We start from the raw sequence: 20734 nt of genomic DNA, 5'->3' as shown, positions 1-20734 counted from the left end.
CAGGCACCAAGGTTAATAAAAAGGAAGCTTTAAAATACACCTCCACTGAGTAGCAAAGCTGCCCATTGCCTGGTCACAGTATCCCCATTGCAGCTGTGAGAGATGTGTTTAGCTGGGTTGAAGCTGTTGTGTATTTGTTTGCCTGGCATGCATCACTAGGTGGTCAGGATCTCCTGGAGTGGTTGCCTGGCCCTATCCATAGCAAAGATGTGCATGTCCCTGTCCCTCTAGGTTAGGTTAAATCCCTCTGATTCAAGCATTTACCTGCACTCCCTGCCTTCTGTGCCTGAATCTCCCATGACAATTATTTCAGCTCATTGAATAGGTAAGTCGGGCACCAAAGGCCGTCTGACTCCTGATGCCCTGGGTACCCAATTCAGACAGGCACGCAGTGTGCCCAGAGGTGCACAACTAAACTTGCTGATGTTCTGTCTTAAGCTGTCCCAACTCCTCACCAGTAAATCCCACTGCTGCAGCTGCCCCATTCTGGGAGTGTCACAGGCTGGGCTGCTGCTGTGACGCACCAGGACAGTTTCAGAGCATTCCCTGTCTCCACCGCTTACAAAAGAGGTTTCACCCCCATCTTCATTTATTGCAGCATTCCCATCTCCTACCATGGGCAGCACTGAAGTACACGTCACAGCTGTGTGGCCAGGCTGATCCCACAGCCAGTTCTTGTTGCATGAAAGATCTTGTCTGGGATGGTTGTGACCTAATGGAAATCACCTTGGCTGGACATTTCTGACACAGGAGCAGAGAAGTCAAAGTGTGTTCAAGAGAGTGTTGATTACACTGCAGACAAGAGGGCTGCTCATGAGGAAAGGTCATGTTTTGAAGCAAAGAAGGCTCTCTATCAGAAGTGGGCTGGCATTAGCAAGTAAGCATGAACATGAGCTTTCATTGGGCGGAGATAATAGAAGAGGCTAAAAGGGAGAGCACATAAACTTAGCCACCTCCTGTGGCCGCTTGCTCTACTGTATCTAGGGCTGCTGTGCTAGGGGTGTTCAGGGCTATGTCCTGGCCCAGTCCTTTTAGTCCCATCCATCCATAGGTCTATTGTTCATCTAATCACTTGATCAGCTTTCTGGTATCATCTGGTATCCCCCAGCTCCACGTAGCTGCCAGCAACAAAAGCTCACTACTGTCTGTATAAAGAATATCTGTTTTAAAGTGATCTCCTACTAGTTTACTACAGTTTCCCCCATGCTGATGTTGCAATACTTGCAACCAGCTCTTCCGCTTGGCTGTTGTTGCCAAAGCTCTGTATGCCTCCAACATGCTCTTTCTTGGCCACCTCCGCTGCAGAGTCCCAGCCTGCCTCCTTGCTCCCTGTCCAATGATCTTAAGATGATCTCCTTGATCATTTCAGCTGCCTTTCTCTGTGTCTTCTCTTGTTTCACTTTCTATAGCAAGAGTATATACCAACAAACATCTGCTTTAGCCACAAATGTGAGGTGTAGATGAGTTCAGCCAGCAGGTACTATTTTTAAAGTCCCTTTTATTTTTGCTATGACTTCAATATTAATTGCTTTTAAAGCTTAGTGAAAACCAATTATTATCCTTTGCATTCTGGCACTTTAACCTAAACCCAGACACTCTTCCCCTTGAAAATAAGCAGAAGACAAAGTAAATCAGAGAGCTGTAGTTAATTATAAATCATTGATAACCACTGATGAAAACTCTCTGCAAGCCAGCACAAGCCCCTGTGCATAACATTGCGTCCATGGTTCTGTAACTATTTCTTGGACAAACCTGACACAGCCAGGAAATGGTGTCAATGTGAATTTCACCTGATCACTGGCACCATGACTGAGATTGTGCAATAAATAAAATGTCAGGGAAAGCCCTTCTTAAACATTCAAACAACATTCATTAACAAAACCCAGCCGTGGTAAGCAGTCAGCAGTGTTATTCTGTGCCAAACCTCTGTATCTTGGAGCAGGCTTGTGGGGTGGACCATAATATCACACTTCCTGAGCATTTTCTGAGCAGCAGAGGAGTAAACAACACCTCTAATGCGAAATCAGAGGTAAAATGAATTAGGTGGTGATAACCCTTTGAAAAGAAAAGGTATTTTGTGAGCTTCTGTGCAAAGGCCATTTGAGCTCTAAGCTTCATAATCAGCTTGGAAAAGTTTAACCCACAGGAATCTTTGTGACTTACTTTTGTCTTCCCCAATTTGCAAGGTCAACTATCAAACCAGGTATGTTTGAAGAGCTCTAAATGCCAAGCAGTAAGCATAACTTACGGATGATTTTCCATGTCCAAAGGCAGTACTATTGCATCATTTTTAGGCCATGTTTAACAATATGGTATAAAATAGTTTAAACAAAAATAGGAAACTCAGAGGAAACAGGGAGGGGGGAGGACTTTTCAGATAATCCACTTACTGCATCTTTGTTGTGCCTATCCCCACAATACCCCTGAGTCCCAGTTGCTGGATTTAACTGCAAAACTTGTTAATTTCCAGAGAAACAGCAGCTGTGCTCCAGCTTTCATTGTTAGTATTCCCAACATTAGTGCTCTGTTCTGATGCCTGTGAAGCCCTGCAGCAAAGCCTGCACCTCCTGAAGGGCAAAAGCCTCATGTTCAAGGCTGGGGATAGGTTGAGAAAAGGAGAAAGAGAAAGAAAAGGAGGAAGAGGGATAGATGAGAAAAGAGAGAGAAGGAAGAGGAGAAAGGTCAGGTTTGGACCTAGGTCAGTGGAAACCCTCAACCCCTAAAGCACTGCTCAGCTTCAGTATTGCATCCCCACAATTGCTCCCTTGCACCCAACAGGAAAGAAGAAAGTAGGCCAAAATGCCAACCAAATTGATTCCTGATGTAACTCAACCAGGGGATTTTCTGCTAAGGGTAAGACTCCAGGGAATCACAGCCCAAACATCACAGATGAAGTGCATAAGCTCTTCTTTACCCACTCTTCTGGCTCTTCTGGCATCTCACTTTGTTCAGGAGCATTGTGGGGTTTTGGGTGCTATTAACCTCTACACAAACTGAGACAAGCTGCCAGCAACTTGCTATAGAATCCTTTTCCTGTGCTTCTCCCCCACCTTCCCCATCCCTGCTATCAGGCTGGCCTGGTCCTTGTGCCTTGTCAGGAGTGGATCTACAGAAGGTTTTGTGGAAATCACACCAAAATGTTAGGAAGCATGCCAAGGAGAATATGGTAACTATCTTCTCTCACCCCTGTTTGGAAGCAAGTTGGACACAGGGGGAAGCAAGAATCCCAACCAGAGGGAGTTACACTCTTGGGGGACCCCAAGAAGAAGATAAAACATGGAACATTTCTTTCTTGTTAATCATGTTAGGTCATAACATCATGTGAGATGTGTTGTGCAGCTTAACTTTTCTATGGTTCTTGTCAACTGCTAGTTTTAGTTCCATCAAAACCAACTTGCAAATCCAAAGAAGACAGGCCCACTGTGGTCCCAGGGTGAATCACTGGGTCATCAATTCGAATCTGGCTTCTCTACCAGAAATAAATATATTAACCACAATAGAAAGTGACAGTGAGAAGGGCAGTTGTGTTTGCAGGGAAGAGGGTATGGGCACTTGCCCTTGGGGAGCTAGCTGCGGGCACCTTTCCTCCTACAGCTTTTCTATGGCTATGGGTTCTTCTGAAGCCCTTACAGAGACCTATTCTATTAGCAATGCTCATTTCAATGAAATATGCCATACAAACCTGTGATATTCTCACTTTCTTACCTATACACCCTAAAAGCCTTCTTCCTTTGTTGGTTTAATGACCCAGATTTGCTAGACTTATATAACATCACATTGCATTTTGCTGAAAACTAGCTATAGCTCTAAAACTGGGAAATTGTTGGAAATCATCACCTTGCTATGAGACTTGTTTGGCAATGGAGTGAGCTGGAGAACTTCCCAATGCTGTGTTGGATTACCATTGCTGCAGAAAAAGTTAGTCGAAACTTACCACTAGCAGCTTAAACATTAATAGCTAGAGCAGACAAAGCCTATAGATTGTGGTACATGAACTGCAACAAGCATATTACAAGATACCTAGTAGCTAACTATAGAACTGGCCAAAACTGCTTTAAAAGGCTGTGAAACAGGATATAGAACCATTGTGGTGGCTGGTATGTGGAATTTCCATAACAGTTTGGCAACCCAGATGGGACTCCAGGCAACCACTACTGGATATCAGACCCTTTCTACTTCAAAATGTCCAGCTGCTGGCATCCAGTGCATTCACCTGTGAACTTTGGGAATGGAAGGCGCTGCCTGGTGTTAAAATGCCTTTACTAAATTCTGGATATTCTGTGTTCTAGTGGGTTCAAGTCCCAGCTCAGAAGCGCACTAGGAGAGGTGAGTGCAGCCTGATCAGTGTAAGGCACACCAACCTGGCACACAGATATGGGGAGCATATCCAGCATAGATGATGCCCTTAGCTCTCTGCTTGCTTCTAACCCACCTTTTGCTACTGCTCCTGCTACTCGTTCAGCTACTGCTAGTGCTAACACTCTTCCAAATCCAGCTGTGATGCAGCAGCCTGTAGGTGGGGAGCTCCTCCTCCAATATCACATATATTTACTAATCTGTAAACTGGAACCCAGGAGATCATAAAATCATAGAACAGCCCAGGCTGGAAGGGACCTTGAAAGGTCATCTGGTCCAGCCTTTCATGGGACAGGGAGCCTAGATCAGCTGTCCAGTCACACCTCGGAAACCTCCAGCAATGGGGACTCTATTAAATGGGGACCCCTCCATGGGGAGGTTGTTCCAGTGAGTGATTGTTCTCACTGTAAAAAATGTCTTTCTTATCCCAAGATGAAACCTCCCCTAGTGCAACATGTACCCATTGCCCCCTGCTTTCTCCATGTGGCTCCTTGTGAAGACAGACCCTTACCTTCTTTGTAGCAGCCCTTTAAGAACTGGATACTGTGCTGAGGCTACTCCCCGAGTCTTCTCCTTTCCAGGGAAAAAAGACTCCTTCAGTCTTTCCTCACAGGACTATGTGGGGGAGTAAAATGCCCAGATTGAGGGAAGATGCGGATCAATGTGCGCAATTAGTTTCAGACATTTGTACTGGGTATAACTCATCATGGGGGGGATACTCCAGTATTATTGAATATTATTAGAGTTATTTTGATGTGATGAAAGGGATAATATAACTGAAAAGGATGCAGAATTGATGAAACAGGCTGGGGAAAATAGGAATGTTTGGCCGGCAAATGATCCAAATTGGGACTATAATAATGCAGGAGATAAAGCCAACTGTCAGACAGCAATCTGGAATTTAGTGGAAGCTATTAGAGCTTGTGGAGAATTGGGAGTGAACTGGATGAAAGTACAGGAATGTAGGCAGAGCCTAGATGAACACCCTAGTGTCTATGGGAGATGATGCAGGAGATAAAGCCAACTGTCAGACAGCAATTTGGAATTTAGTGGAAGCTATTAGAGCTTGTGGAGAATTGGGAGTGAACTGGATGAAAGTACAGGAATGTAGGCAGAGCCTAGATGAACACCCTAGTGTCTATGGGAGATGATTATGGTGGACTTTTATTAAAATATGGAGGAATGACCATGCAGAACCTTAACAATTCACTAGCATCAAGAGCATTTGTTGATCAAGATATACTGGAATATATTAAAGAATATGTGCCTAGTGGCAAGGGGAGGCATTACAAAAGATCCTAAATGTGCTGGTGTTTATGTTCAATGGGTGGGAAGAAAAACACAGAGGTGAGCTTGCAAAGGAAAAGAAACAGGAAAAGCAGCAAGCAGCTAGTCTTTTAGCTGGGGCATGGGCATAGACTATGCAACAAAGAGGGTGAGGAGGGGATTTCCCTCTCAAAGAGAACAAACCAGGGGAAGAGGTAGGTCAGATTGGAGATCTGGGAGAGGAATGAGAAGACTTGGGAACAACTGGGAGGAAAAGTATCATTACTGTGGGATACTCGGCCACTGGCAAAGAGAATGTCCGCTTTGAACAAAGGGGCCTTGAAGGGAACTAGACATGGGAGGTGTAAGACAGGAATCAAGAAGTGAGGCTCAACGACTGAAGTCAGGGAACTCAGAAGGTTCTGTGGAAACTGGAGTCTATGGGATGCAAAAAAGCTCAGCTGAATCATAAGGGACACATAACTGAGGGAAGGGAAGGAAACTGAATTTTTAGTCGACACAGAAGCAACACCACCACTTTTAAATTCTGTACCGAAGTGATCTGTATCACAGGAGAAGGTGTTAAGGGGTAATGGGAAAAGAAGAACATGTTTCAAGCAAACCATTCCTATTAATAGGAATTAAAGGGGTGTGAGGAAGATTTGCAGTAGCAGAAGGATTCCATCTCGTTTGCTAGGAGCTCTCCTCCAAACCGCGGGGGTACAGTCACACAGTGGCGGGGGTATGGCAGCACCGGAGGCCCAGAATCCCAGCCTCGAGCTCCTAGAGCTCCTGGAAGCGGTGCCCATGGATCTGCAGAATAACCCCAGGGGGTGGATGGGTGGGTGTGTGGGAAATCCGGCACGAGCAAAACCAAGGGGAGGGGCGTCCCCTGCTGGAAAGCAGTGGCACATCCCCGGGAAGAAGAGGAAAATCCTTGCCCAAGGAATCGTTAGTGTGTGAATCCCCATGTAAGACACCAGTGCTACCAGTAAGAAAAAACCTGATTGGATAAAGATGAGGATCCTGAGTTTGGATTTGTTCAAAGGGGAAAAAAACAGTCTCACCGAAGAAAGACCTGATGACTATAACTTGATGATTCCATGATAAAGCCCAATGGAAGCATTGGCTAACCAAGTACAGCAAGTATTGTCAGCCCATCGATCTATGCAGCTGCTAAAGAATTATTAATACCTGTCCTACCTGTCAAAATTTTTCCAGTATATGAATTGGGAAATTGACCGTGGGCACTTTTCCCATTCCAGAGGTTGCAAATAGATTATGCTGATACACCTGCACTGTGTGGATATAAATACTTGCTAGTGATAATAAACCAATTATTAGGATTAGAGGCTTTCCCAACAAGAAAAGCAGACACTGAAGGAGTAATAAAAGCTCTCCTTAAAGAAATTACTCCTAGGCATGGAGTACCAGTATCTATTTAATCTGACAGAGGGTCGCTTTTCACTGCAGAAATAATTGACCAACTTTATGTATTTATGGACAGAAAAAAGACTGCACACTGCTTATTACCCTCAAGCATCTGGGCAAGTAGAAAGAATGAACAGAACTATTAAGGAGAGAATACCTAAAATATGAGCACATACATGGTTAAAACGGTCAGAAGCATTAAATTAAGCCTTATGGGACATTCAGAATGCCCTGAGGCAAACCTTAGGACTATTACCTGCTGAAGTTCTTTCTGGAAGACATTTAGCTGTGCCTAGAACTTGTATCCTAGCCAAAACCAATCTGTTGAATAGTGATAAGCATTTAACACACTGTATTCTACATTTACAATGAAGTTTCAAAATTAGAAGGGAGCACGCTCAGTGGTACCAACCCACCTCTCCAGAGATACAGGTACACAGAGTGCAGCCTGCGGATAAAATGTTAATAGAAGAATTTTCCTGTAAATCTAAACTGGAACCCAGGTAGGAAGGGCTGTATAATTTCTTATTAAGTTCTTGCCTTGCTGTAAAGGTTACAGGGAAGGAAGCCTGGGTCCGTCACTCAGACATGATTGGTACTTTGGAGATTAAGCTCATTTGAGTTTCTGAAGGATGAAGGAACTCTGAATTAATGCCATTTTTCTTTTCCAGAGCCACTTGAACATGGGACTCCCCTGAAGCCTTGTTAAATGAACTATCAGAGACTACTTATAAGGGGTATCTTAGTATACATGCTACCCTTGTAGGAGAGATTGTGGAGGTTTTATGTGTAAAGTTACTAACATTTGCCAAGCTTACTACACAGGTAAAGGGAAAGCCCCATTATGAGTGGAGAGAAAACCTCTATTTTAACTTGTCATAACCATAGTCAAAATTACTACAAAAAATAACTGTTGGATATGTGATATGTACTCACTTCTCATGACACTCAGCTTCAAGCATTCCCCTGTTAGAGATCTCTGTACCAAGTAACTGCTTACCATCAAGACCACACTGATTCACAACAATGGGAGGTGGTAATCCCAAGAGCAAAGAGCAAATATCCAAGAGGTGTAAAACGTCAGGCTCTCATCTCTTCAACTGAAGCTCCTATACAAAGGTGCTACCCTTGTGGGCAGCTTTAATGATTGTAACCAAACAATAAAAATTGGAATAGTGGGAATACTTGGGGGGACTTTTCCAATACACCTTGCCCTGTACCTGAAGGAAAAGGTGTTTTTAGATATATGGTAAGAGAGCTTGCAGAACACTATGAGGAGATTGGTCAGAAACTTGTATGTTATGAGCCATTACTCCTAATATTTTTGTGTTTCAAATTTGATTATGGATTCAGGATCATGATTAGGGACATTTGCCATGGAATGGACTCAGTCAGAGATCAATATGATCAGACAAAAAGCCATTTATTGCAAAGCATTAACTCCTTATATACTATTGCTTACACATACCTACAGGAATTTGGCATATCATGACTGGATACTTGTCCTGAAGACCCTTAGTGACTACCATATGATTGGTTAAGCACAGGTGTGAGAACTTAACCTTGAAAGCTTGCCAACAGTCAACAGTTCTCATAACTCAGTGAATTCCAGCTTCTTTTTATCTTGCTTGCTTAAGCTTCCTCGGGCTTCTCATGGCCTTGCTGTATCTTTCAGTTATTCAGAGCTCATGTACCAAACATCCATTCTCTGTGAGAACGCTGTCTCCACAGACATTTGTTTGTAGGAACAAACACAGTAATGCACTAACAGAGAAGCTGACTGCATTCCACTCCTTCACTAGATGGTTGGGAGTGAGCAAATTAGAAAAGGCCCTGGTTAACACTGCGGGGACAAATCCTTGGTAATAATAGGGCTGATGCAATTAGGGCACTGCAAGAACAGGTGTCTCTCTTCAAAATGACACTGTGAAACAGAATGGCGTATCAAAATAGATACTTTGTTATCTTCACAAGGGGAAGTATGTACCATTATTAACACCAGTTGTTGCACATATATCGACCAAAGTGGAAGGATTTCAGCTCATGTCCGGAAGTTGTGGGAACAAGTAAAATTAATGCCTAAAGTGCAATTGGACAACACTGCAGCTGATTCCAAGAAGTAAGGTCTTGGCTCATCTCCTGCATACCAGAGTTAGGAGTTGGGCAAAATGAATTATTGGTTATTAATTTTTCTAATGATCTTTGCAATACTGTTTGTTTGCACTCAGTGTTGGAAAATTTGCTGTAATCTGTTCACAACTTAGAGGCTACAAATATTCTGCCTATGCGATAACAAAAGGAGAACTATTGTAGAAAAAGTTAGTTGAAACTTATCACTAGCAGCTTAAACATTAATAGCTAGACAAAACCTTTAGGTTCTGTATATGAACTATAACAACCCTATTATAATATGCTAAATAGCTAACTACAGAACCAGCCAAAACTGCCCTAAGAGGATATGAGACTAGATATACAACCACTGTATATTGTATAAGATGACTACTTAGCAACCACTTAGCAACAAAACAGTGAGTGAACTGAAGTAATGAAATCATGAAGACCCCAGACCTTAAAATTGGTGGGAAACTCAGATTGCAAAGATATGTAAATGTCCAGGGGTTTCTTTGTTTACAGTCCCTTTTTGAAGGCACCCAGCTCAAGCTGCAGTGCTGTTAATAAAAAGCATTTTACAGAAGAATGTCTTTTTGGGTTCCTTGATTCAGCAGACACTCAAGAGTCAAACCCTGCTATATGGTGGCTGGTATGCAGAATTCTCTAATACCATCTGTCCGCCAGTCACTGCCTCTGGAAATCCCTGCTCTCCAGACTCCATTGGCTGTGGGAAGGGAGTCCACTTCACAGAAGATCAGGAAGGTTTTGGTATATGGGCCACAATTTCTCACATCTGCTGGTTTAGGTGTATCTGCTGGATTGTAAATTCCATTTTACAATCATAAATGCTTTAATTCTGCTTGGAAATCACCCATCTGTTGCAGCTGACATATTCTAAGTTTCACCATTCCTACCTGCTAAAGGCTGTCATCTTTGATACTTTACCAGGTTTGTCAGTGCTTTTCTTCCAGAGGTTAAGGGAAGCTCTCCTTCTCCTGTCAGTAATTTGGGTCTTCAGCTTGTGTGAGTAGGAATTAAGGTAATATTGAACTCAGCGGGCTGCATTTTTGTAACATTCCCTTCATAAAAGCTGAAGGTTCACACTTGGTAGAGGTGGTCAGCAGCTCTGACTGAGCTTCAATCATGAGATTGGAAACATCATCAGTGCGTATGCAAGAAAGATGCTGTGACTGTGAAACCACATTGCAAGTGACCACACGTGTAACTCCAAGCAATGTGAACCTGGTGCAGAGTGCTGAAGGGAAGCCAGGCAGACCCTTCAGTGGACTGTGAGATGCTGGGGGCAGCCCCCATGGCTGCAGTAACCCATGTGGGCATTGAGACCCTGCCCATGTGGAAGGGTCCACTTCCACTGTGAGTAGCATGACAGTGCTGTGGTGTGAGAATGGGCACTCCTGTGATTTGATACAGTGGGTCCTTCTACGTACTTTGAGAGCATTTTGGGAAGATTGAATTCCTCTAGTTTAGAAATAGTTAGCTACTGGGGAGTTCCCATAATGTTATCTTCACCTCCAGTGGACTCAGCTGCCCTGGAATCCAGGCAGCTGGGGTTGTTTTTACCCAGGTGACCTTCCAGAGAAAGCATGAGTGGAAAAAGCTTCTCCCTTTCCCCTGGGAGGCAAGAGATCACCATCACTGCTTATGTGGAAATTATGTACATAAGGAACATCACCTGAATAAATCATCAGGGTGTATGCCAAAATGGTCTCTGCTCACTGCTATTCAGTTACTGCACATACCAGAGTCAGATGGCAGAAACATTTTTCTCAGGTCCTCCTTTCCAGTGGCTCCTGGCTGATAGCTGGCTGGCAAGGGGCAGAGACAGGATGAGGGCAAGAGCAGCCTCCTAGGATACCCTCACTAGGTCCATTCAGGTGGCCAACCCCCTCGCATGTCAACTTGGCAAAGGAGTGATGTTGCCAACAGCTGATAGAAAATCCATAGCTGGGCTCCAAAATGAGGACATTCAGAAGCAGTCTTATGATCTGCAACATGAGTGATAACCCCTTTCCTTCTGATCTGGCTTCTGTGATCAGCTATCACATCGCTCAGAGATTTTCTAGAGGGTACTTACCCACACTCTTTTTTACTCTACAGCTTTTCACTGCCTCACTGTGAAACATTAAGGACCAGGAACCCAGAGGGAGCTGAGCTTCATGCATTAAGATATCCTCCAAAAGAGCTACTGCAAGAGTTGTCATCACTGCAGAGGGTGTACAATACTGAAAGGCAGTGTATAGCAAAAAACATAGAAGGAAATATCTTAAACTTTGTCTGCAAAACCTACAAGGACCTGAGAACAATTACAAATAATATAAATGAAAAAATTATTTAAAAAATATTTTAATTAATCCAAAATCCTTCCCCTAAAAAATTGCAGGTTTCTTCCATTTGTGGCATCAGGACATTTGGTGTCCCTCCCTGGTTGTGGCATTATTACCTTTCTCCCCACTTCCTGCATCAGTCTTCTTTAATGTTGGGACAGCACCGATTTCCACTAAGGTAGGACCAACACTTCCATTGCATGTGATGCCATCACCACCTCTGTGTCACATTTTCCCAGAGTCTGAACTTAGAAGTACTGAAACTGTGAGATATTTATGTCATCGTATTTATGAGTGGCTGTACACGGGACTGTGAAGCTGTAGAGATGGGCATGTTCTCCTGAATGGGTGTGATTAGCAACTTCTTCTGCTTCAAACTGGTGATTTGCCATTAATGGTGGGATGAATGTCAACACTGTATCTGCCTTTTGATTTCACACCTTTAGGGTCACATTCTCTTGTAGAGGATGATCATTGCTGCAACTACATTCAGAATCAGACACATTTTAAATGCTTGCCCTCACATAGCAGATCAGAGTCTATCCTGCAAATCATGGGGACTTTGCGTGTTTGAATTATTACTACAGCCAAAGAATGGTCCTTTATTTACCCAAGCATTACAAAATGTCTTCAACAACAGCTCTGTTGGTGATTTACCCCCTGAATGCTGCTTCCCTTCCAAGTTCTCACACATCTTAAGAATATTGTGCGTTTTGGTCCTCTATTTACTTTCCGAATGTTGCTGCCCTACTGCTGACCTCATCGCTGCCCTCTCTTCTCTCCTCCTGCTCCTGCAGCTCTCCCCGATCCCGTCCCCTCGCTGCCCCATGCCCAAGGCAAACCACAGCCATTGCCGCCTAACAGCCCAGTTTCACCCACACTCGGGATGAAACCAGCACAGCCCCAGCAGAACTCCCGTACATCACAAACGCCAGTCGCACCGTTTCTCCGGGCCCCAGGGGACACTTATTTCGCCCGGGGATGCGGCACGGAACAACAGGCGGCTACCTCAGGGGAGGGGCGCCATCTTGCGGATAGGCAGCGGTAGCACGGGGGCCAGGCGGGGATCGGCACCCCCGTCTCCGCAGCCAGAGATGGCGGCCACCCGCCCGCGGGAGCCGGGCGGCGACACGACCCGACACCCCTCGGGACGAGAACCGGCAAGTAAGAGCACCGAACCGGGCAGCCCTCCTCAGGTACCGCGGCGGAAGGCGAGGGGCAGGGCTTTCGGAGAGCCAATCAGCGGGCCGGGCCGGGCGGGGCGTGGGTGAGGAGTGGGTGTTGCCGGTGACGCCAGCAGGGCTATGGTGGCTGCACAGTGACACGTCTCCTTCCGCGGCGGCGGCGCCAGGGCAGGGGGCGGGGGAGCGCCCGTTCTCGCGGGATCCCGGAGCGGTTGTGCTCGGGCCCGGGACGGCCAGACCGTGCCGCCGGCGGTGGACGGCAGCGGCGGTGAGGCGGTGGGCGGCACGGCGCTGAGCGGCCATGGCGGGGCAGCAGTTCCAATACGACGACAGCGGCAACACGTTCTTCTACTTCCTCACCAGCTTCGTGGGGCTCATCGTCATCCCCGCCACCTACTACCTGTGGCCGCGGGACCAGCACGCCGGTGAGCGGCCCTCTACCGGGCCCAGCCTGCTCCTCCTCCCGCTGCCATCCCTTCACCCTACCCCATGCCCCCACGCCGCGGCAGAGCGGGCCCGTGCCGGAGGGAACCGGGCCCGCAGCCGAGCTGCTCCGCCTCGCAGGGGGCGCCGAGCCGGCCCTGCGGGGAGCCCGGTGGAGCGCGTCCCGGTGGCCGCCGCTCTGGAGCCCGGTGGGCTGGCCGTGTATCTGCTACCAGTGGTACCTGGGAGCGGGCGGCGGACGGCAGGGTCGGAGCCCGCCTCCCCGAAATGCGCGCTCCGTTCCGCGCCTCTGCTCCTGCAGAGTCATCGCTGCGCTGGGATCCAAGGCTTTGTTTTGATTTCTTTTATTTATTTATTTATTTTCTGTTGTGGGTTCTTTTCCCCCTTTTTTTCCCGGGATTTTAGGGCGGGTGACCTAAATTTTCATCGTGGAAAAAGAACAAAAAGAGTTTAAGCCGAAGAGGAAAAGTTAACCAGCCTCTGTTTATGTGCTGTAAGGTCATAGCGAGTGTGGAAATGGGACTTGAATTTTCACCACTGCAAGTCACTGTTAAATGTCCCAAAGTGCTAGATTTATGTACCGACCATTGGGATGGTGTTTTGTGGCCCCAAGCAGTGTTTGAAAGTTTCTCTGAATGGTTGTAAATTTCATTTCCTCAGTCATTTCCCTCTTTGTCTTTTCTTCATCCTTCTGTTCTTGGAAGAAGGCATTTTGGTACACAGGCTGCACAGAAGCACATTTCTAACAGCCTTTTTGAGATTAAAAGGTCCATAGAAATAGTGTTTAAAGGCAGGATATTAACTGTTTGGTAGAATAGGGATGCTTGATGCTGATTCCCATCTCTGAAACTACTGACCTTTTAAAAACACTTGTGCTTTGCAGTCTGAGAGTAATCCCTTTCTCTGCATCTGGTGGCTATTCAGTGTTTTCTGTATGCCATTTTAAATGGCTTGTGTGGTTCTGTTTACCTTAGTTTTGTATGTAAAAGAAATAACAATGAAATCTTACTCCTGTACTTTCTAGTATGGTGTAAATAGAAAGAACTTACAAAACAAATGCTATTTTGGTGCTAACTCATAGCTGTTTACAGTCTTGGTTGCTGCCAGGCATGCCTGTGGCTTCTGGCAGGGCACTGACTAGAGGACCTCTTTGAAGGCTTGGTCTCTGCCCTCCAGATACTACCTGTTGTACAGCTGAAGAGTTAATTCTTTCTGTTGGAAAGGAAAGGTTTCTCTGCTTTGTCTTTCCAAGTCCTGACTACTGCAAGAGGGAGGTGTTACTGTTGTTGAGGGCATTTTTAAATCTTTGGGTCGCTTTTAAAGAGTGTGGGATCAGAGAGAAGAAAAATAACTACTTCCCTAACCTTTCTCCAAAACTCAAGATTTGTGCTTTATTTTTGTTCTGGTGAAGGGATGAGAGGCAGTGGGGGAGAAAATTGCTCTTTTTCTTGAATCGTGTATTACTTCTTCTGTACTTAGCAGCTGCTTATTGTAGAAACTGATGTGACTTAATTGAGATGCTGTGCAGAATGGTATGGCTAGCAGTGATGCTCAGTGGTGTTAACTTTGGTTTCAAGAGGCTGAGAGAAGCAGGGAAAGCCATAGAAAACCTCTCAAGCCTGGAAACATTTTACTAGCCTTATATTTGATCTTCAAATACTGTTACAGAATGGCAGAAAATTACAGCCTAACTTTGGAATATGGCTATATGGATTGTAGCCAGCTGCCATTAAATGTTACTAATTTCCCTCTTGTTAGCATTGTCAGGTGTATGGAGGACCTGCTGAATATTCTTCTGCAATTAGTGCTAGATTCTTGCAAAGCTCTGTCAAACCATACTTTCTGAAATATAACGTAAATTTTATTACACTGTTGGTACAAAAATGAGTCAACTGAGTGAAAATCATCAGGCATGGCAATGAATGGAAATGAAAGAATGATCTCTGCCTCATTAATTGTCTTAATGGATTTTATAATGTGAGTATAGTCTAATTTTTAGCATAGGGTGTAATAGTGTGCCTACAGTTTCCTGCTTGAGTTCTGTTCTGCAGGCTGGTTTTAAATGGAGAGTTGAGGTGCACGTTTGGGATTACTGGAGTGGTCTCTTGCTTTGCTGTGGTGTTCTGGTGTTTGAGTGTATGGGTGTTGTGTGACTCGTTTCCAGCAAAATCATCTCAGTAGTTTTCTCAGTTTTGTATGTGTCCAAGCATACGTGTTCCAGCATTTGAACTGGATTTCAGGGATAAATTGAAACCTTGTGATGATAGAGAGTACTGAATGTTTGGCCAAGACTTGTTTTCAGAATAATTCACTAGCTAAAAACAAAATAAAACCCGTATACCAAAACACATACATTGTTTCAGAAGCTAAGAGAAGATCTGTGTGTCTTGAGAGGAGTAATCCTCCAGCACTGCTAACTTCTGATTCCTGTAATGACCAGGGATATCTGGATGTTGATATTCCCATTTTGATTCAAATTTAGAGCCGGTTTTCCAACTAGTGGCACACAGTACTGGGCCAAACAAAGTAAGCGTTGTCAAGACCTCTGCTCTCTCCCTTTTAGGACCAACTAACATTTTTGTTCTTGAGTTGTGTTTTGCCCTACCTGTGCTAGAGAACCCAGTGTAGATAGATATGCCTTTGTTGCCCTGGGTGGACTTGGTGAGGTCCAGGTGGACTAGCTAGCTGCTTAAGCTCCAGTTGCAGCAGAGCCTGCTGGGAGAGGACTGGATCAGGGCAAACTTCTGAAGCAAATCACATTCCTGTCCTCTTCACTTCAAAACCCTTTTGCAGTGTGAACCAGAGCACCTGAAAGATGTTTCAAAGATTCATTTTTTTTTGTAAAAAATAGGTTGGAAGATGAACTTCAGCTACATTATCTTTCAGCTGCTCTCACAAAACAGTCTGAAGCAAGAGCAAAACGCAGGAGGTCGAGCCTTTGGTGACTGCTGTTTCCTTCTACAAATGCATTGCCATGGATTGTTGGTACTTGATGCAGTAAAGTGCCAGCAGAGGAGAAGGAATGAGAATATAAAACTTTCACAACTTTCTTCAAGTGAAGCTTAGCACCAAAAATCTGGGAATTGCTGATGGTCTCTAACATTCTGGCATTTGTCCTGTAGTTTTGTAGTAAATGCCCATAGAATAAATAGGAGGAAAAACAGTATTAAAAATCAATGTTTATTTGTGCCACCAGGAAGATTGGAAGGTAAAAATGTATCTATTCTGCCTTACTACTTTGAAAAACTTCAGTGTGTTACCTAGTATCAGTGTTTTAGCAGAATAGTTTTTTGGCAAGCTATTAAGATTTTGCTCTTACAAGTGTTTAAAATACACTTGCAAAAGACCTATTCAGTACTATTGTCTTGAAGAGCAGTATGACTTGCTGCTTTTCTCAAGTCCTGTATGAAATTTGAGCTTCTTTTCTTTTCTGGGTGTCTAAACCTGCTTTCTCCAGGCATTCTGAGAGAGTCCATCACAAGTGTTGCAACCTGCAGTAAGGATCAATACTTATATTTGGGGAGGGTTTTGCTGTGGTGTGGTTGTCTTCCTGTGAACTGGCCTATAACTTCATTACCTCAGCTTTGATAAACTAAACAAGCAGGTAATTGAGTTTATAAAATGGATTTGTCCCAATGACTTTATCTCTTTGGTGTTCATTGTGGAACTAATAAGGCTCTTGTAAAAGGTTAATTGTTCAGCTTTGTGTCTTGGTCTGCAATTTCATTACTGCTTCAAGGTAGCAGTGCTCTAAGAGAGTTAAGTCATGTATTTTTTTTCCCCCTCCCTTGTGCCAAACAGAGCGCCTGGGCAGTGCGAGGCAAACAGAAGAAACTACGTTGAGCCAAAAAACTAATTTTTGGCTTTTTCTTATTTTTTTATTTTAATATTTATTCGTTTCTATGTAAGACTCACTTTGTGGATGTGTGGGATGGTGCAAGATGAGAATGAGCTGGGAGGCAAGAAGGCTGATTCAGCAGAGGTGATGGTGAAGCTGCTACATTGTTTATCCTTGACTTGTATCTTTAGAACATATATGTGTCTATATGTGGGTTTGTTTTTGTTTTGTTTTTTTTTGTGGCTTTTTTTTATGAAAAAAGGCAAACAGAACCCTGTTTCACACTTCTTGTGGATAACCTATGTTTTGGGTAAATATTGGTATAACTTTAGCATAATTACTGTTAGGAATGCTACTGCAAGGACTGTTCTTGATTTGGAACAAAAAGTATGGTTGCTAGTGAGTTAAGTCTGGTACAGATTGCCTTAACTGAAAAGTATTTTCTGCAATGGGAATTTTGAAGTTGTTTTTCAAAAAGTTAATTGCAAGAGTTGAAAATACCTTCCCCCCCAGCAGCTAGGGATGGATAAGTGCCCATTAACATATTTTCATGTTGTTGGGCTTGCTTTGAACCAGTTTCATAGGAGGCTTGTGTGGATTAAACACCAGTATCTGGAAAGAAAATGGAGAGCGAGAGGTGAATTAATTTAGTTGGGTAATGTGCCAGTTGTTGCCAGTGCTGATGTATTTGCTGAACTTTGTGTACTTTTTGACTTTGATCTGTGCTGCTGGGTTGAGACACGCAATTATAAAGCAGTGCTGAAAAAGGTGGTCATAGATTGTGATGTACTTCATAGCTAAGTACACGTATCTGAAAGCTTGTCGAATTTTTTAATTCAGTTTTTGAATTTGAGGTCTACATTAGTAAATTAGCCTCTTCTAGGGCACTGGGCATTCGTAATGTGTTACAAACCTGATGAAAGGAATAAAAGTTTCTGTCCTGAGTCTTTTGACTTGACAAAACAAGGTGTTGAAAACTCCAAAGAATAATAGCTGGGAATGCTGGGATAATAAAAGTTTTCTCTTGCCGTCTCGTCTCTGAGAGAATAGAGGCTGTAGGAGCTGTTATGCTTGGAACATAGATCTTTCTTAAATTGTAATAACAGAACATGTAGGAATAAAAGAAAAGGTATGGATGTGGAATAGATAAAGGTTGTACAGTTTACTTTCATTGTGGTAGAAGTACATATATGTATGTTTCTTTTTTGTCAGTCCCCACACCTCAGCAATATGTTGTTCTCACTCACTAACCTTTTCTCCGTGCACCCTTCCCTCTTAAATGTGAGATATAGCTAAAGCTTTCTTTAAGAAACACTTAACAAAATCTGGTTAAAGGAGGCTATTCTCTGCTAATCTTTGAAGATGCCATGCCTCTAGAGGTAGCTTAGGCAGTTTGAGAACCCCTGTACTAGCCCACCGTTTTTGCAGTGGGCCTGGGCAAAGTACAGCTCATTTGAAATATAGCTTCCTAGATGACTATTAAAAATGGGAAATAGACTGTAATGGTGATAATACTATTTTGTTACTTTTTTACTGTATTTGAAACAGTTTTTTTGCATACTGCTGTCGATGGGTAGTCCTTGGCACCTCTGTTCAAAACTTTGAATAGAAGTCATGAGAAGGTCCTTCTGTATATCTGCCCACTATATTGAATATCCCTCTGTAGTAAATATGAAGGTTTCTCTAATTTTTTGTTGCATTTTTCATCCGTAGATCTTGAGACAGTCTTCTGTAGGCTGACATTCTTGAGGCAGACATCTGTATTAATCCCCTACTTAAAGATGGAAGATGAGGAATTGAGGCTATACAGTTTATTTGGCTCTTTAAGGACAGAGTGAATCTGCAGCTTCGATGTGGTGTACAGAATACAGGCAGCATTTCTTCTGTTTTATCTGTAATGGAGTAATGAGCATTTGTAACATAGAGCAGTTGGGGGAGAAGGGCATCTTGGTGGTACTTAATACTACTGTTCCCACCATGGCGTAAGATTCTTCTGTGCTGCTTCTAATCCTCTGGTGAGATAAGATTGGCTGGAGTGGGTTAACTGTGACCCCTATCCTTGCTCATAGCTCATTCAAATCTTATTAACCTTCCCTCAAAGCATTTCACAGCATTTTGGTATTTGATAGTACAGGGTAAAAGTGCAGGATACTGGTAAAGGACGGGATAAAACCACAGGATGCCATGCTCATTGCTAATGTTAATGGATGAGCATGGATGTGAAAACCTGGTATCTGTGAATATAAGCATTTTAGGCCTGTATGTGTATGTACTTGTCCTTTGCTTTTTATATAACCTTTTGAGTATTGTGTCAGGAAGTGGGAGGAGGGAGAGTTAGTGAAACTCAGTTGTGCATTTAAGAACTGTTATGACATAAATTTATATATTTTTTTTAAGGTATTGAAGGTACTATGGTTAACTTAAACCATTTCAAGTTCAGAAAAATACAGCTTTATTAGGGGACTGTTAAAAGGGAGAATGAAATATAATGGTGAAACTTAATATTATTTTATTTTTTTATTATATTGCTGTTTTGAGGCAGTAGGGTTTTTTGCGGAAACATTTGAAGAAAGGGCAAACATCGTGAGATATCATTAGTAATGCCTAGCAATTATCTCTAAAAATACATCTCAAAACAAAGCATTTGGACAGAATAAACTGCTCTGTTATTTGGAAAAAAAAGGCATGTCTTTTCATGGAATATTTTTGAAGTATTGTAATCTTACTGTAAGCATTGTAGCCTCCAGCAGTAAAAGAAAATTAATAACCCTTTATTAAAGATTAAGTAGCTTCAAGACTGTCCTGAACTGATAATGATCAAGCTATTACAAGAACTTTATCTCTCATTACATGTACATGAACATAAAGCTGTTTCTGTTTATTTTTAAATTCAATCTTTGTTATGGAAGCTTATGAAACAGCATTCTAAAAGTTTTTTTATAAACCTGGTTGTTAATTTTTTACTTGCTACAGAAATATCTTGACTAGTCATGTAGATGACACTGAACTGCCAGGATGTACAGGCTCCATATTAGGGAATTCAAGTTAGTGCTATTTAACCTCATATATTAAAGGGTGAAGTGTGATGGGTCAGTTATGATTTTGTGAGCAGCTAAACCATTCTTGCAGGAGGAGTAGGAAAGTAGTAAACTCCTTCCTGCAGGAGGAGTAAGAATTTTGAGAGAGGAGTAAGGTAAACAATGAGGAATGGGATCAGCAGTGATTCCAGAGTGAGGATTTTGGTCTCATTCACTCTCCACTCAACCCTCCTTTCAAATGCATGTCTGTGAAGAAGGGTGCAGATCTGAAGTAATTCCAACACGTCTAGAGTGGGGCTGCTGCTTCATCCTTTCACCCTGCAGAGCTGCCTTCTCCCAGTGAGGGATTTGTAGTTCTTTTCCCCAGTTGTTAGCCAGGACCTGATACACATGCCTCCATTTCATGGTCTGGGAGGTCATGCTGGCCAGCTGGCTGGACCACATCAAGAATAGTGACAAGCTCAAAACAGGTACTTCATTTCTTTCATGAGCAAAAAGATTTGTGTCTGCACCAGGTTTTAAGTAAGTATACAACTGAGAAGAATGAAGAGGTGTTTTCATATTTTCACTATATTTCCCTTGTAGAGAAAATTGCATACAAGCATTCTAGTATTCTAAATGTAAGTATCTGCTGGAGGTAATGCATTTTTGGATTCAAAAGGTGCATTTATGTTGGTTGGCTGGTTAAACCATTTGAAACTAAGACAGTTGCTAGAATTG

The 20734-nt window shown here is 43.3% G+C and overlaps 1 protein-coding gene across 1 annotated transcript in view; it reads left to right on the top strand.

Moving 5' to 3' along the window:
- Window positions 1–12827: 12827 nt before the first annotated feature.
- The window catches only part of SEC63 (SEC63 homolog, protein translocation regulator), a 58129-nt gene continuing 50222 nt past the window's right edge, over window positions 12828–20734 (top strand). The window contains exon 1 of the mRNA XM_005154674.3: window positions 12828–13119. Within this exon, the coding sequence (XP_005154731.2) occupies window positions 12996–13119 (124 nt within the window). The 5' untranslated portion in view covers window positions 12828–12995. The remainder of the gene's footprint in view (window positions 13120–20734) is intronic.

This window comes from Melopsittacus undulatus, chromosome 3 (assembly GCF_012275295.1).
Source record: "Melopsittacus undulatus isolate bMelUnd1 chromosome 3, bMelUnd1.mat.Z, whole genome shotgun sequence".
Lineage (NCBI taxonomy): Eukaryota > Metazoa > Chordata > Aves > Psittaciformes > Psittaculidae > Melopsittacus > Melopsittacus undulatus.
Note: the sequence above shows the minus strand (reverse complement) of the source record. Positions and strands in the feature narration are given on the sequence as shown.